At 35.9% G+C, this 14,578-nt stretch overlaps 1 protein-coding gene across 35 annotated transcripts in view; it reads right to left on the bottom strand.

The window, feature by feature from the left end:
• Positions 1-14,578, bottom strand: part of CAMK2D (calcium/calmodulin dependent protein kinase II delta) — a 308,632-nt gene that overhangs the window by 73,702 nt on the left and 220,352 nt on the right. For 24 of the 35 annotated variants that reach the window (XM_073237126.1, XM_073237125.1, XM_037001121.2 and 21 more), the window contains 2 exons: positions 8,356-8,421; positions 5,226-5,298 (listed from right to left, as the gene is read on the bottom strand). In XM_073237126.1, the coding sequence (XP_073093227.1) occupies positions 5,226-5,298; positions 8,356-8,421 (139 nt within the window). Of the gene's footprint in view, positions 1-4,217; positions 4,291-5,225; positions 5,299-8,355; positions 8,422-14,578 lie in introns of all 35 variants that reach the window. The other 11 variants (XM_037001123.2, XM_037001127.2, XM_073237133.1 and 8 more) reach the window with 1 other exon arrangement.

Genomic DNA, 14,578 nt, shown 5'->3' with positions numbered 1-14,578 from the left:
CAGCATTCTCTGCTGAGGCCATGCACAGGTGCTGATGCATCCAGACTGCTGTTCATGAAGTAGTTCAGTAACCATTTCTGATGTAGTCTGAACCGAAGACATCATACTGCTTTGAGTGAAGTACAGCTATTTGAAAAAACACAGCTATTAACTACCTCCTTTTACCTGCTTCTGTCAACTGGCTCACAGAAACTGTGTTCTCCAGGCTCTTAAGTGAAAGAACACACCTGACTCATTATTCCTTTATTTCTTGAGACATCAAGACCTGTGGCTTGTTACCGCAACTTCTTGACCTGACAACTGTTTGGATGCAGCACTTGTCAGATGTACTTCTTTCTTTCAGGGAGAAAGGGCACTGACACATTTTCCACATATTTTCAAGGGATCTTTTCAGTGGCCTTCAGGTTCTCTCCACACGAGGTCTGTTCTTGTTCTGCTCTGTTGTTTATGTCCACAGCTGAGACAGTGCTTTAGTAGGTGTTCAAGAAATGTTTGATGAGTGTTTGTTCTGCTCTTTATATCTGAATTTTCAATCAGTTCACAAATATCCAACACTGAGTTAACAGTAATCCACTCTATATAAGCAATCTATTTTAAGTATTCCAAAATGATTGCCTTGATGTGACATAAATTAAGCATGGCAAATACATTTCATTCTTCTCTATGTCTCATTTGCCAAAGGCTGTGGTCAATGTCACCTTACTTATTTCATACATCAGAATTTTTTACTTCATACATCAGTCTATTGCCAAATGATGCTGCCCCCCTACTCCACATCTTATCTTAAATATACCATTTTTTTCTTATTCCTAAAGATATAGGTTTTGTACAGTTCTGGAAGACCCATAGGAAGGACTATTTAAATCTTTCGATTCACTAAACTTTGAACCATATCCCAAACAGTTGTTAATGTTGCTGCAAAATTACTTTCCCATCATTGTTTGACCTATTCTTTGGTCTCTATAAAGGTTTTCAATTTATTAAACTAACTGAATTGAGAAGTGGTAGCAATCAAGCACACAGACTCTGCTTAGACACAAATTATATCTTACTAGCTGAGTGACCTTCAATAAGCTCTTTTACTTATAGTTGCTGAATCTCCCTTTAGGCAACACGGTACAATCAAAGCACCTTCCTCATAAAGTTGTGAAGATTCATACAATAACACAATGCAGGGTACCTGTAACTGCTTGAGAAATGGCAGCTACTACTATTTTTATTAGTAAGGTCCTGCCTTGATCCAAACCCCCTGAAGACTACAGTCACATTGCTGAACTATAGTACTATAATAATGTCACCACTGCTAGATCTCCTTAAAACTGCTTGTATCTATGTCAGTTGGCCTGATGCTAGACGCACCTTAGACAAAAGGTTGTGGTTCATGTATCTGCTGGATACTGCCTGGTGCTGGCTGATGTATTTCCTTGATGCTAATATCCAACCACACTGAACCTTTTCCTATTGATTGTTTCTGGGACATCCTCCAACTACCTCAACTTTGTCTCTAGGTCCTGGTAATTTTTCGTCTAATAAATTCGACTGTCCAATAAGCCCCCAATAGTGGCAGTTATTCAAATATTCAAATAATGATCTTTATGCTATCGATATATCAAAGAAGATATACTTACGCTCTTTATCTTTTTCAACTTTAATTAACATACATAACAATCTATGTTATTCAGTGTTGCTTATATATTATAAATGTATTTCAGGTTGAACTTCATCCATTCCTAAATTGAAGGAATATGCTGCAAGTATTTATTAGGTAAAAGGTCCTATTAGGACTGTAGAGTAATGCAATATGTCAAACAACTATTGTTCTAGGAGCAGCTTATAAACAAATTGTACAGCACTCATATGCTCATGGGTGCCTTTGATAATGATAAAACATAACACGTTCTGTGTTTTGCTCTCATTGATGGATAAATTAAACTGTGAATCAAACACCTCTATTATATAGAATTAGCATATGAGTCAGAATGGCCTAAGAATAGTAAGGACAACATTTTGTTTAAAACCTGGTGAAAAGAAATTTCAGCCTTTGATATTTTTTATTTTAATATATTGGTAAACATGCTATTACAAGCAGTGTATCAGATAGCATATACATGGTGGTATAAAAGACATACAATACAGCCAGGGATTTAGCACACTCAAGGTACATATAAGTTGCCTCTAATACACATGTTTTGGACTCTCTCAGTGTGATTACGACATGGCCTACTGAAATAAGCACTGAGAAATAGACTCCACTGAAGTCTACACAAGTCAGCAATTTGACAGAAACTAAGACAGTTATTGAAATTGCAACACTGTCTATCAAAAGCTCATCTCTGTCCTCTCCTAAAATCAGAATAACAATGGAAAGCAAAAACACTTATCCCCTGTGAAAGAAATCCGATAGGTGATACAGCATGCTATTTTCTTTTGGTAGTAAGCCTCCCTAGAAATCACCTGCCTGAGTTTTTAGTGTCTTTAGCTCACATGTCATTTTTCTTCACAGCTCATATCCTTGGCTCACTGTTATCTCTGATTAACCTTCCAGTCTTTGAAGGGCTCAGCTGAGTCTGGACGTTCACACAAGTCCAATATCATTACTCCACAAGAAATATTTCAAAAGTCATGGAAGAGAATTCACATTTTTCATCTTTGGTTTTTTGAGTATACTTACAATGACCATACATGGAGTAAAAATGTTTCAAATGATTAATTTATTAACTAGGGTATCTGATAAAATAACATAAATTACATGCATATACATGTATGTTCACTCAAAAAGGAAATAGTACTGTGACTTCTGAGAAGTAACAAAAGGAGCTCTGTCTACACATGGCTAGTAAGGAATTTTTAGGTGATCACCAAAGATGTGAATTTTCAAAGGAACATACTGTTTTTCCTTTATCCTGATGGGTACATTTTGGAATAAGTGTTGCACATGAGCACGGTCCTACTTCAGCTCTCCAAAAGATAATGCCATTAACCATACATTTGCTTTTGACATTTTAAACTCTCAGACTCAAACTAAAATCAAAGGAAATTCCAGAGATCTAAGGTGATGTTTTGCTTACCAAGCACAGCTTCATGTAACTTACTATAGATCTTTAAAGATAGACTTTTCTAGAACACACTAAATTAATGGAGCTATAGATTTATAATTTATTACAACTAGAGAAGTCTGCACTTGAGAAACCAGCGTAGGTCTTTCCACTGATATTACAGCTAGAGAAGTCTGCACTTGAGAAACCAACGTAGGTCTTTCCACTGAACACAAAGTTCAAGACTTTCTAAATTACCCTTTGCCAGTTTTCTACTAATGCCTGGAAAAGGCTTTGTTTCAGACAAAGAATCTCAGGTACATAGTGCTCACATTTGTTACTTTGCCCACCCAGTAGTGTTTTCATTTACATTTCTAGGCCTTCACTACATCTCTGAAATCCCATAAGTAAAATTAGAATGCTTAAAAAAGGAGACATAGAGTTTAAAAAGAGTAGGCCCCTGAACTATTCCATTTCCAAATGATGAAACAGTTCTCATCCTTGATGGTATCAGAAGCTGTGTGAAGTCTTAAAAGTATTGGTATGTATAAATGTTACATAAATATTATTTGATAATAAAATTTGTTTTACTTTTTTCCCCATCTGTTTTAAAAGGCACTAGTATCTCGGTCTCTATGAATATAAATATGTAAAGAACCAGGAGTTTCCAATGTCCTCAGAATTCTAGGGACTAAAGGCAAGGGAAAGAGACTTCGCAGTCCAAAAGGGAGGTCTTTAGCATCATCACTTGGGCCAAAAAGCTTTACCTCTAACCACTCTATAATTTTGATAACTGTTTACATAATATTGGGTATATATGGTACGACTATACAATGTTTGATCAAGGTCCACAGAACAGGTTAAGAATGAAGAGGTCATCAGTCCTACTCACAGTCATATTAAATGCTATATCCACACTGAAGAGGAAGTAAATATAGCAACCTATTTATTGTTAATGTCAGGAAATTATTTTTCTGGATGAAATGGGATTTATATAAGTCTCAAGTGTATATTAGAGAAGAAGATGAAATAAGAGATTGTGGTGAGGGAGTGTTTTCGTAATGTGTTGGAATGAGTCCACACAACTTTATTGCTCATATTTTCGCCTTTACAGGCATAACTGCAGCTGAACAGTCATTAGGAATTGTGTGGTGGTTTATCTTCTCCAACAGCATTACTCACCTTCAGGTCCCGATGGACTACGCCCATCTGATGGCAGTGTAGCACAGCCTCCAGGATCTGCTGAATGCAATGACTGCATGCAAACACCAGGGGGCGTGTGTTAGTTCCAAGCTTACACTCACTATCTGTATACCCTCAGAGAGACTGGGTTGAAGTGCAAAACTAGCAGACAACTGGGGTTATATTTTACCATCTTCAGGAACGTAGACATATTGCTCAAGTAGAGTGACTACTACCTCAGAACAATCAGGACCTTGCCAGATGTGGGCCAGAATGTGGATTCACTTGTTCTAGAAAATCCATCTTAAAAATATTTTTCAGAAGCTCATTTCCTGCTATAAATTCTTACAAGAAATGACTTAGAACACAAATATAATTTTTATAGCTGTTGTGCTTTATCTCCACCCCACACACAAAAAACGGTTTCCTTATTCTCTCCCATTTTTCTAGTATTGTTCCAAAGCTGTCACATTGGCAGCCAAGGCACCATTAAGGTTAAATTAAGATATGTAATGATTTTTTGATAAATCATTAACTTCTTGTGTTTTAATTTAGTTGGCAATTATTATCTCTTGCCTGAGGGATCATCAGACTCAAATGGAGCAATGTGTAACCAGTTGTTTTGCTACAGCAACCCACGGTCTCAGAACAGAAGTGGTGTTTAAATCTACAGGCGGACATACATCACAGGTCCAGTTTATCTCCAGGTGAATGCTGGTCGTTTCAGGAAAGCCTGAGCCCAAACCACCTCTGGTGGCTGACTGCTTGGAAACTGAACAGGCTGTGTTCTTAATACTGTCCTTCCCTTTCTGCTATGATGTATATTTAGCCTGTAGATGAGCAAACTGAAAGAGGCATCATGCATTATCATTTCATCACTGAGTCATTTTAAGGAAAAGTTGGGAAAGGCAAGGGAACCATTTTAAGCACCCACCCTCTGCCCTTTCCCCAGAGAAGAACAGAGCAAAAGAACTCCTTGATTCAGATTTATGGACTCCATATACTGACCTTTAGGTCCCTGTGAACTATGCCATTTAGGTGACAATGATTTACACTTTCTAGAATCTGCTGTATACAATGACTGTAAAGATACAAGGGCAAAATGGAAGGGAGAACATTTTAAAGGTACATAGTCACATTGAATATAAAATAAAATGAAAGTTCAAATGAAACAAACACACAAAAAAACTTATATTATTCACATTTTTTTTAGCTTTACGCTGGAATTAAATAATGCTGAATAAAGCTAATTCTGGTTCTAACAAAAACGACATCCAACATAGAATTTGTGACATGTTCAGACAAAACAATTTGAGCTGTGTTTATCTTTTTTTAAAAAAATTAAATCACTTGTTTACAGAAGTCAAAATTTCTGTATTCGGGGAGAAAAATTAATAGATAATTTCCATAATGTTCTGGGGAAATTCTTCAGAGATATAAAATTTATGGGTTATTTGTCATACACATCTAAACTGTTTAAAATCTGAGGTCACAATTAAACATAAGGTGTTGAAACAGGAGGGTAAACACAGATGAAGTGGCAGGTGAAACATGGGTTAAATAAAAGTAGGGACACATTTATCATTTTGACTTAGAAATGGTACTTGTATAATATATTAAGAGGAAAACTAATGCAAGTCTCCATTGACAGAGGGAGAATTCAAAACAAATGACATAAAATAAACCCTCTTTAGTGTAGGCATACTGTGGGGAGAGGCTGGGAACTTGCTAAATAAATAAATGAAAATGTAAAGTCCCCTACACCGCTGGTAATTGTTAAACATATTTCCATATACCTCAGTGAAGGAAAACTTTTGCTTATTACTAGATTGCAATGTATAATTTATACTATTTTTATTAAAGGTACACTGATGTCAAATAGACTGCTAATGAAATTAGAGGGGAAAAATCATTGGTTGGCACCTATGAGGTCCCATGAGCTGTCATCTATCATACAGTAACACAGAACATATCACATTGATTAATTTTGTACAAATTCACTGTGTGATTCAAATGAAGGTATATACAGAACTACATTTATTCATTCATTTAAAGATTAAGCAAACATTTTAGTGAGGACATTTTCAACCATTTAATGTATAAAATAATATGACTAAACTATTGAATTAAAAAAGTTATCACCATCTGCTTTATTACAATGTACATGTCAAAAAAAGTGATCATGACTGATTTTTTAGCTTTAACTCTATTAAGAGTACCATAAGAAGCACCTCACATTGGTTGCTTTTGACTATATAGCTTGAGTGTTGGTAATTATTTTTTAAATCATATGACTTTTTCCTTCTACATAATATCTACTTTAAACTACTTTTTAGAAATATTTCACTTTCTCCTCTCAAGCCACACATGTAAGTTATTAGGCCTAATGAATAACAGAAAATAAACAATTCTTATTAAACAAATGTCACCATTTTTTACTAGTGAGAATGTATTCAATTCTTCTTGAGGAATAATGAGAGAAAACAGACTTTTAAAAATTATTTGTAGAATATGCTCTTTATGCTTGTAGTTGGGAAGAGAATGATCTTCTTGGTTTTGTGTGGGCACTATCCTGAAATATAACCCGTAGCAAACTCCAAAACTTAATATAAGCATATATGTGAAGTGATCCAACCATTAGGGTCTATCCTATTATCTGAAGGGCTCTTGGATTGTAAAATAGGTCTCTATTTTAATTTCAACCTGTACTTTTTGAACATAAGAATAGCCTGTTTAACATAACTTTGAAAAGCAAAATAAATGAAATCCCTTAACTTGTTTACTACCTTGATTAAAATTATTACTCTTTGTGGCAAGTGGGCAGAATAGGTACTTCTGAGCTGCTCAGAAGCCCGTTTTCAGGAGCCTATGGTAAGGATTTGGGGTAGATTGAGCAAGTAATAATTCATTCCTCATGTAAGTGACAGAGAACTTTCTATATGACTGTGGCAGTAAAAACTCCATTAAAAAATCATGGTGTAGTCATGTACAGATATGGTTTACAGAATGTCATAAACTGGCATTAAGCCAAGATTAATTAATGATTTACAGGTTAGCCTATGTATACATGTACTACTTTGGAGGGGAGGGAACATACTGTCAGCTGACTATATGGTGAGGGCTACAGTGGGATTAGCAAGCTTTAGGAAGCTCTGGAAACATTAGAGAATGCAGGCAGGCAATTTTCAAAACATCTAATTTACCTTGCTAATAATGAGCCAAATGCTCATGGCCAGATTTCTCAAAACAAGTGCCAAATATATATATATACACATATATGCATATAAGGAATGCCAAGGAAAACTGACACCATACAGTCTAAATAATATCTAAGCAAGTGGGTTAATGTTACTTCACTTCAAAAACATTGCTTTTGTGTAGCTCAGAAGTCTTACATTGACAAAATGTCAACCATTTTTAACTTCGGTAAAGATTTTGCCAATTGATAAATTGGGAAATTCTCTTGAACCCTCTGAAATACCTGAATAAATATTTCAAGTGAGAGTTCCAGGGCTTTAATGAAATTTCCAGAGTTAAACAGCTAATGATGCTTTGAGAGCATGGGGGTTTTTGGAGTCTGTTTCTTTTTATGGTCTCTGATTAGACATGGACTATGCAGTGGAACTTTCTGTGAAGACAGAAATGCTCTCTGCTATGCCCAGTCCATAGCCACTAACCACTTGTGGCTGGCTATCAGGCACCCGAAGTGTGACTGGTGCAACTGACGAACTGAACTTTTTATTTTAATTAATTGCAATTGAAATTAAAGTAGCCATATGTGACTAGTAGCTAACATACTAGGTAGCTCAGGATCTAGAGACTAAAGGATCTTACTCTTTGATCTCTTTGATAAAAAAAAAAGTCTGTTTCTTTAGCCGAAGTCTCTCTGTTAGGCTTTTTAAAAAAAAAAAAAAAAAAAAAAAAAATATATATATATATATATATATATATATATATATATATATACACTCTAACTATAGAGGCTAGATAAAAACAAAATTTTGACCAGATTCATAGATTTTTTCCTTCAGAGAATCCTCTTGGAAATCCTCGAGAGAGAAAAGTATCAATTGAGAAATGAGAAATATCAAGCCTCATTTGAATGAGTCTTGTATCTTGCCCAGGGCAAGTCACTTACCTGGCATCGGCTTCACTGTAATATTCTCTCGCCACTATGTCTTCAAACAGCTCACCTCCAGTAACTCTACAAAGACAAACAAGATATTCCATTAAAAAAGAAGAAAATAATTAGGCACCAATAGAGTTGCATCAGTGTTCATACAGAATTTTTATCTTCAGATTCTTTTAAAAATTATCAAAACATAAAGTACTTTAAAATATTGAGACATAGTTTTCATAACAATCAACTACCTTAATCTAAACCTCTCCATCTATCCTAAATGTGTTTTTATCACTAGATTCTAGGACACAATTTTCTGTAAACCCATAAATATATTCAGCAGTACCTCTTACAGAAAATGGTCCCTATGAAACTCATTTCAATTCTCCAAATATTAACTGAGGTCTGACAAAGTGTGTGGAACAATTTAGGAACATTTTCTGAAGAACAAGATGATAGATATCAAGGCTACAGAGTATGCATTTGCAGACTGAATCTTTTTGGAGGGGCTCACTTTATAACTGTAATGAACATGCTTTTATGGGCTGGAGGTAGCCTTCCAAAACACATACTGCTTTTGGGCTGGGTGCTTGATATTCTTTGTAAAGCACCCCAATTTCCTTTAAGTTCCATATATTTGCCAGTAAACAAAGACTTAGGCCTTTTGGCAATATCCTGGGAACCAGCAGTCATAGGGAGAAGTGATATCTGTCTGCCTTCTTTAAATGAAGACTTTCCCACAACTAGATGCACTTATTCATTCAAACCACAGCTTTCAAGGCTCTCTAAATAAGAGATGTAATTATCTTGGGTATTCATTTCTTCCCCAGGTCCAAAAGATTACTGTTTTGGGGCTAGAATTCCCTAACTAGAGATTTTCTGGCTTAGGCTTTTTTTTCCCCTAAAAAAACATGTTTTAAATTTCAAAGTAATATATAGTTTTTTAGTAAAACTCAAAAAATATGGAAGTGTAGCAAGTATTCCCCTATCTTTCAAACCCAGTTCTACTCTCTGGAATAAACTAATGTTAACTTCATGCATTTCCTTTCAGCTTTGTGTATCTTTAAACATTTATACTTTTCCCCTTGCAATCACAAAGAAACACATATTTTTCTTGCAAAAGTAAAATTATACAGTATGTATAAATTATTAGGCTAATTGTGTTTTTCATTTTACATTAAATCCCGGGCACCACTTCATATCAGAAGCACTTTTTCCCTATTTAAAATAAATAATAATTGGAGAACACGTGTGTGTATGAAGACAGGGCAAACTGTGTCCAAACTGTAAAGGCGCCCACAAGTCGAGATTATTACTAATTATGGTTAGTATTGATAAACAAAAGTGCCTACTTAATTGGAAAAAAGTTATCTAATTTTAACATGCATTTCTTGGTTATTAGTGAAGTGAACTATTTTCTCATGTATTTATCAGGCATTTCTTCCTCTATTACAATCTGGCTTGATTTTCAATGGAAATTTCAGCTTTGGTGTTCAATCTTATAATACCAAACATTTACTGAGTACTTACCATGTGCCACACAGTACACTAAGTATTGTTTTAATTCATAAAATTTTACAGTTACTCTATGAAATGGGTTTTACCACTGGCCCAGTTTATTGATGAAAAAATGGAGATAGAGAAGCTAAGTAACTAGCCCAAGATTACACAGCCTTAAGTGGCCCAGGTGGCCACTCACAGAGCACACTCTCCATTGCTATAGGGTGCAGCCTTTCCAGTAATAACACTGCCAATCTTTCCAGAAATTTAGAAGGTAAGAGTCATTTGGAAAAGCATTGGGAAAAGGTACTTAAAAAATACACATTCCAGAGTAAGATAAAGTTACTCTTAAGATAGCTTTTTTGTTCTCATTTTTTTTGTGTTTTAGTAAGTTCTGAAACATCATCAAAGGATAACATGTTCAAGATGACCAGTTACTGTTCTTTTCTATATTCTCCTTTCCTAAAGGAAAAGATGTGATACTAGAAACTATATTTGTCTGTAATTTTTTTACCTCCTTCTCTCTATTGCATTCTGGATACTTATAAGTCCTCTAACACTGGAGTCATTATTTTCAGTCCTTTTGTTTTTACATATAAACTGTGCATCTAAAATTATCATTGAAAGCATTAAATGGACTTGTTCTGAAAACCATGGTTACATGTACAGGTAATTTCATTTAAAAGCACAGCTTTTCTTTTTTCCTATTAGAATCTATATTAATAATGCAATCACACAATGTTCCCTAAATTATAATACAAAATAATTAGATATTAGAAAGTACTTCCAACAAATCCATTACCTTCTCTATAATCACAACAAGTCTTGTGGGTTTTCTTCCTTTGAATGTAACTAATGTAGACAGAATATATATTCACATTTATCTTTGTTTTTGTACACAAGTACTTAGAAAATCTGTCACCAACAACTGAGGATGGTTAAAGTGTATACAAAATATTGATTAAAAAGCTCACTCATTAATAAAATTGCTGATTCTTATAATAGCTCCACAATATACTGTAAACCCTATGAGGATTGTCTTATCCTAAGTCACTGGGATCATGATTTACTGATCTTTGTTATCTTAGCACTTAATCTAGCACCTAACACATGATATTTGCTCAATAAATAAGTTGAAACAATGGTTAAATGAATTAACCAAGCCAGAAAATCATGCTATCCATTTACTGCAAGTTTGGACTTTAATTGCACTTAATAAGGAAAAAGAAAACATTAAAATTTAGCTATACATGGCATTAGGTTTTATTTCTTAAAGAGTCTGTGTTTAAAGAAGAATATTAAAAAGTCAGAGGGCTTCTCATTCTGGTAATTTTGAGTTAACTGTTATAGCTATTAAAGGGGTATAGAATTTTATGGGATATATATAGAGAATTATGGTGTGTCTTAGATTATGTAGTTAATTGTCTCTGAGAGCACTCTTTCTCATTTTCTAGCATTCATTCTTCCCATTATTTAAAAATATCTCTGTGCAAATGAAACCATTTTATCATTTTTGCTACATGTATGATAAATATCCAGGAAGAGAAAAAATGGAGTCCTAATAGAACACACTGCCTTAAAAAGAAACTACTGAATTTTCTAATTTTAACATTATTTCTCTACTCACATTATTCTTAATAGTGCACAGAATTAAGCAGTAGTTATTAAAGATTTTAAAAAAATTTTAGTGTGCTATGTGAAATCTCACAGTCACAAATTATCAGTCTCATGAACAAGCTATTAACTAGAGAGTTTGTGAATAAATTGATGTTAAAGTTCTGCTATGATATGAAGCATATCAATGATATATTTGAAGCATTAATCACCATTTATGAATCTCTAGAATACTAGGGCTTACAGGGAAATAAAAATGATAATTCTAGGACCCTGAAAAGATGAGGTTCAAAAATGTATATCAAAAAGATATATATTTTTGTTGGTGCTGTTATTTATGGGATTGTTGATTCATTCTGTGTTAACCAGTAGAATGAACTGTTCTTTTGTTCCCAGTCTGTATATTTGTGACATATCAGAAACAGTTAAAAGTGGTTTCACTATAAACAAAATATTTTTAAAATTTCATGAGAATCACAGCATTGACTGTGAGGCTAAGCAGCTGGTAGAGTCTAAGATTAGACTTTGAAAGATAAAATGATGCCACATTGACCCAGGTATTAGCACTGACATAGAGATTAGAGCTGGTGCCTTAGGTGGTGGGGAAAACCCAGGAACCACAAGGCTGCAGCCCAGTGGGAAAAACACTTGGCAGCTAACTCACAGTGAGGGCGCAATCAGCCATGAAAGGGCCAGAGATGTCCTCTGGAAAAAGGGTAATTCCTCCCAAACCAATACAAAGATAATGAGCAAACCCAATGAGCAGAGGTCACTAGACCTGTGAAAGCAGTAGACCCAGGGTCTGAGCAGAGGCAGCAGGAGTCATGTTAGCAAAGAACCACCACAGTCAGATTGGTGTGTGTTTGTCAATAAACATACTAGGTGCTGGCTTGCTCTTGGGTGGCTAGTATGCCTTTTTCCAGCGATGTCCTCTAGGGCAGAAGTTGTGCTAGTAATGTACTCATCAGTGATACCTGCATGGTGCCCAGTACACTGCCTTCCATGCTGCTGAACAGTAATAGCCAGTATCTGTTGGGTGCTCCACGTGTCAAGCTCAAGCACTGTTCTAAGTATCTATGGGTAGTAACAGAACAGCCCCGTGAGATGGATACTAGTGCTGTTTCCATTTTACAGATAAGGAAACTAAATTAGTAAAGATTAAGGACTTTTCCCAAGAACACACAGCACAAGACAGATAAGGGGTTTTGTCTATTCTCAAGTGTGCTGCCTTAACAGCCACGCCCTGGACACAATCTGGAGAGCAGAATGGTGAGTCAAGTGGCTCTGGAGAGCCCAAGGGACCAGGCGGAAAGACTGGGAAGAAAACTCACCCTTAGGCAGATTCAGTACTCTGATTAAAGTCAGACACATTGCTGGCGAGGGCTGGACACTGTTAGAGTGAAGCTGACCAGGGTTCATTAACAGGAGCGTTACTGGCTTTTGTTTTGCCAAATAGTCCTCACCATATGGGTCTGTCCCTTGCATGACAAGACTGTCAGCACCAGAGTTTTCACGAGGTGCTGGCTGTACTTCCAGTGTGCCAGTCCCATCATTCCCTATCAGCCCAAGGGGCCCCTAGGAATCTCTGATGAGGATCATGGAGCTATTGGAAAAAAGGCTATGGAGATAACATTAAGAATGCAGATCTTAGCACCATGTTCTAACATACACAGTTAAGTCAAACACTGGTGCAAGGATCCTTCTGGCAAATATCTGTGGGGGAATGCTTTATGTTCAGTACCTTACAGAGTGACTGGCATGAAGAAGGGGCTTAATCAGCCTTTGCTGAGTGAATAAATGATTAAATAATTAAATGGGTGAATGAAACCATAAGCATCAGTCCACAGTTTTATGGTTTAACCCGTATTTAAGCTAGAATCTGAGGATGAAGAGGCTTAACTGCATTTCAGGTTACAACCAAGCTCTAGTAGCCAAATCCTGTTGATTATACTCCCAAATGCATCATTATACTCCCAAATGCATCTGAAATCAAGACTTCTTTCCAGTTCCACTACAGCGTCACCAGCCCAGGTCGCCAATGTATGCACCTGCACTGTGGCAATCACCTCCTAATTGGCCTTACTTCCTCTCTTGCCCCTCTGCCATCCATACTCCAGAGGACAGCTTTAAATGCACTACAAATTCTGTCTCATGCCTACATGAAATTCTTAAATAGCTGTACACTGCCTTTCTAGGCAACATCCTTCCCATGACCTAAGTCTCTGCCTAATTAGTACTTCGCCTGTCTTCTGACCCTCTTGGGAGCTTCTCTCCATGCTGCTCAACCACAGAGGCCTTCCTCCAGTTCAAGTGCACCTAGCTCCTTCCTGTCCCTGGGCCTTTCCACATGCTCCTCTTTTCCAGAACACTTCTAACTGGCCTACCTCTATTTGGTGAGTAAATCCCTCTTATCCATCAAAATTTGGCTTAAATTTTTTATCCTCAGATCCCTAGTCATTTATCTTATCCCCCCCAGAGCCCTGTGTTATAATTATGTGTTTGTTTGTATACTCATTTGTTTAGTATTTATATTTCTACGATAGCTCTGGGAGGGTAGAATCTGTTCCTGCTTTTTCACTGTAAAATAACCAGTGCTGAGTCAGTTCTGCGACAAGCTCATTAAATGCTTGTTAAGTGAGTGATCCCAGAGTTTTATTTCACAGCAAGCCAGACGTGTGGGATGATCACATATCAGTGCCGTAATGTTGAGATTCCTGATATGACATGATTTACATTACATTTTGCTACGAAGATAAGGATCTCTCAGGCAGTTTTTCCCTAGACATCATATATTTCAGTTTTGGATCTCGTAGTATCTTTCCCATATGACAGAATTTGTCTATGAATTAATCATGTCTGATCATAAGTATAGGAAGTATTTATTGAATTCATTATCAAGCACATGTTTGGATTAAAGACTGAGAAGGGAAAAAAAGCGTGGTGCTTTATAACCTTGGGAAGATAACTAGCTATGATTATGTTTCATTTTTTGAAGATCTGAATCCATGATTCTTTTTCCTATAACTGAATACAGAGACAAAGAACATCTCCATGTCTAACTTCTAATTGACATTATGACTCTTTAATGTTTAGAAACTTCCAAAGTTCTCAGTGAATGATCAGAGTT

Source organism: Manis javanica, chromosome 5 (genome assembly GCF_040802235.1).
Source record: "Manis javanica isolate MJ-LG chromosome 5, MJ_LKY, whole genome shotgun sequence".
NCBI classification, from domain to species: domain Eukaryota; kingdom Metazoa; phylum Chordata; class Mammalia; order Pholidota; family Manidae; genus Manis; species Manis javanica.
This window is presented reverse-complemented; position numbering and strand designations above follow the sequence as displayed.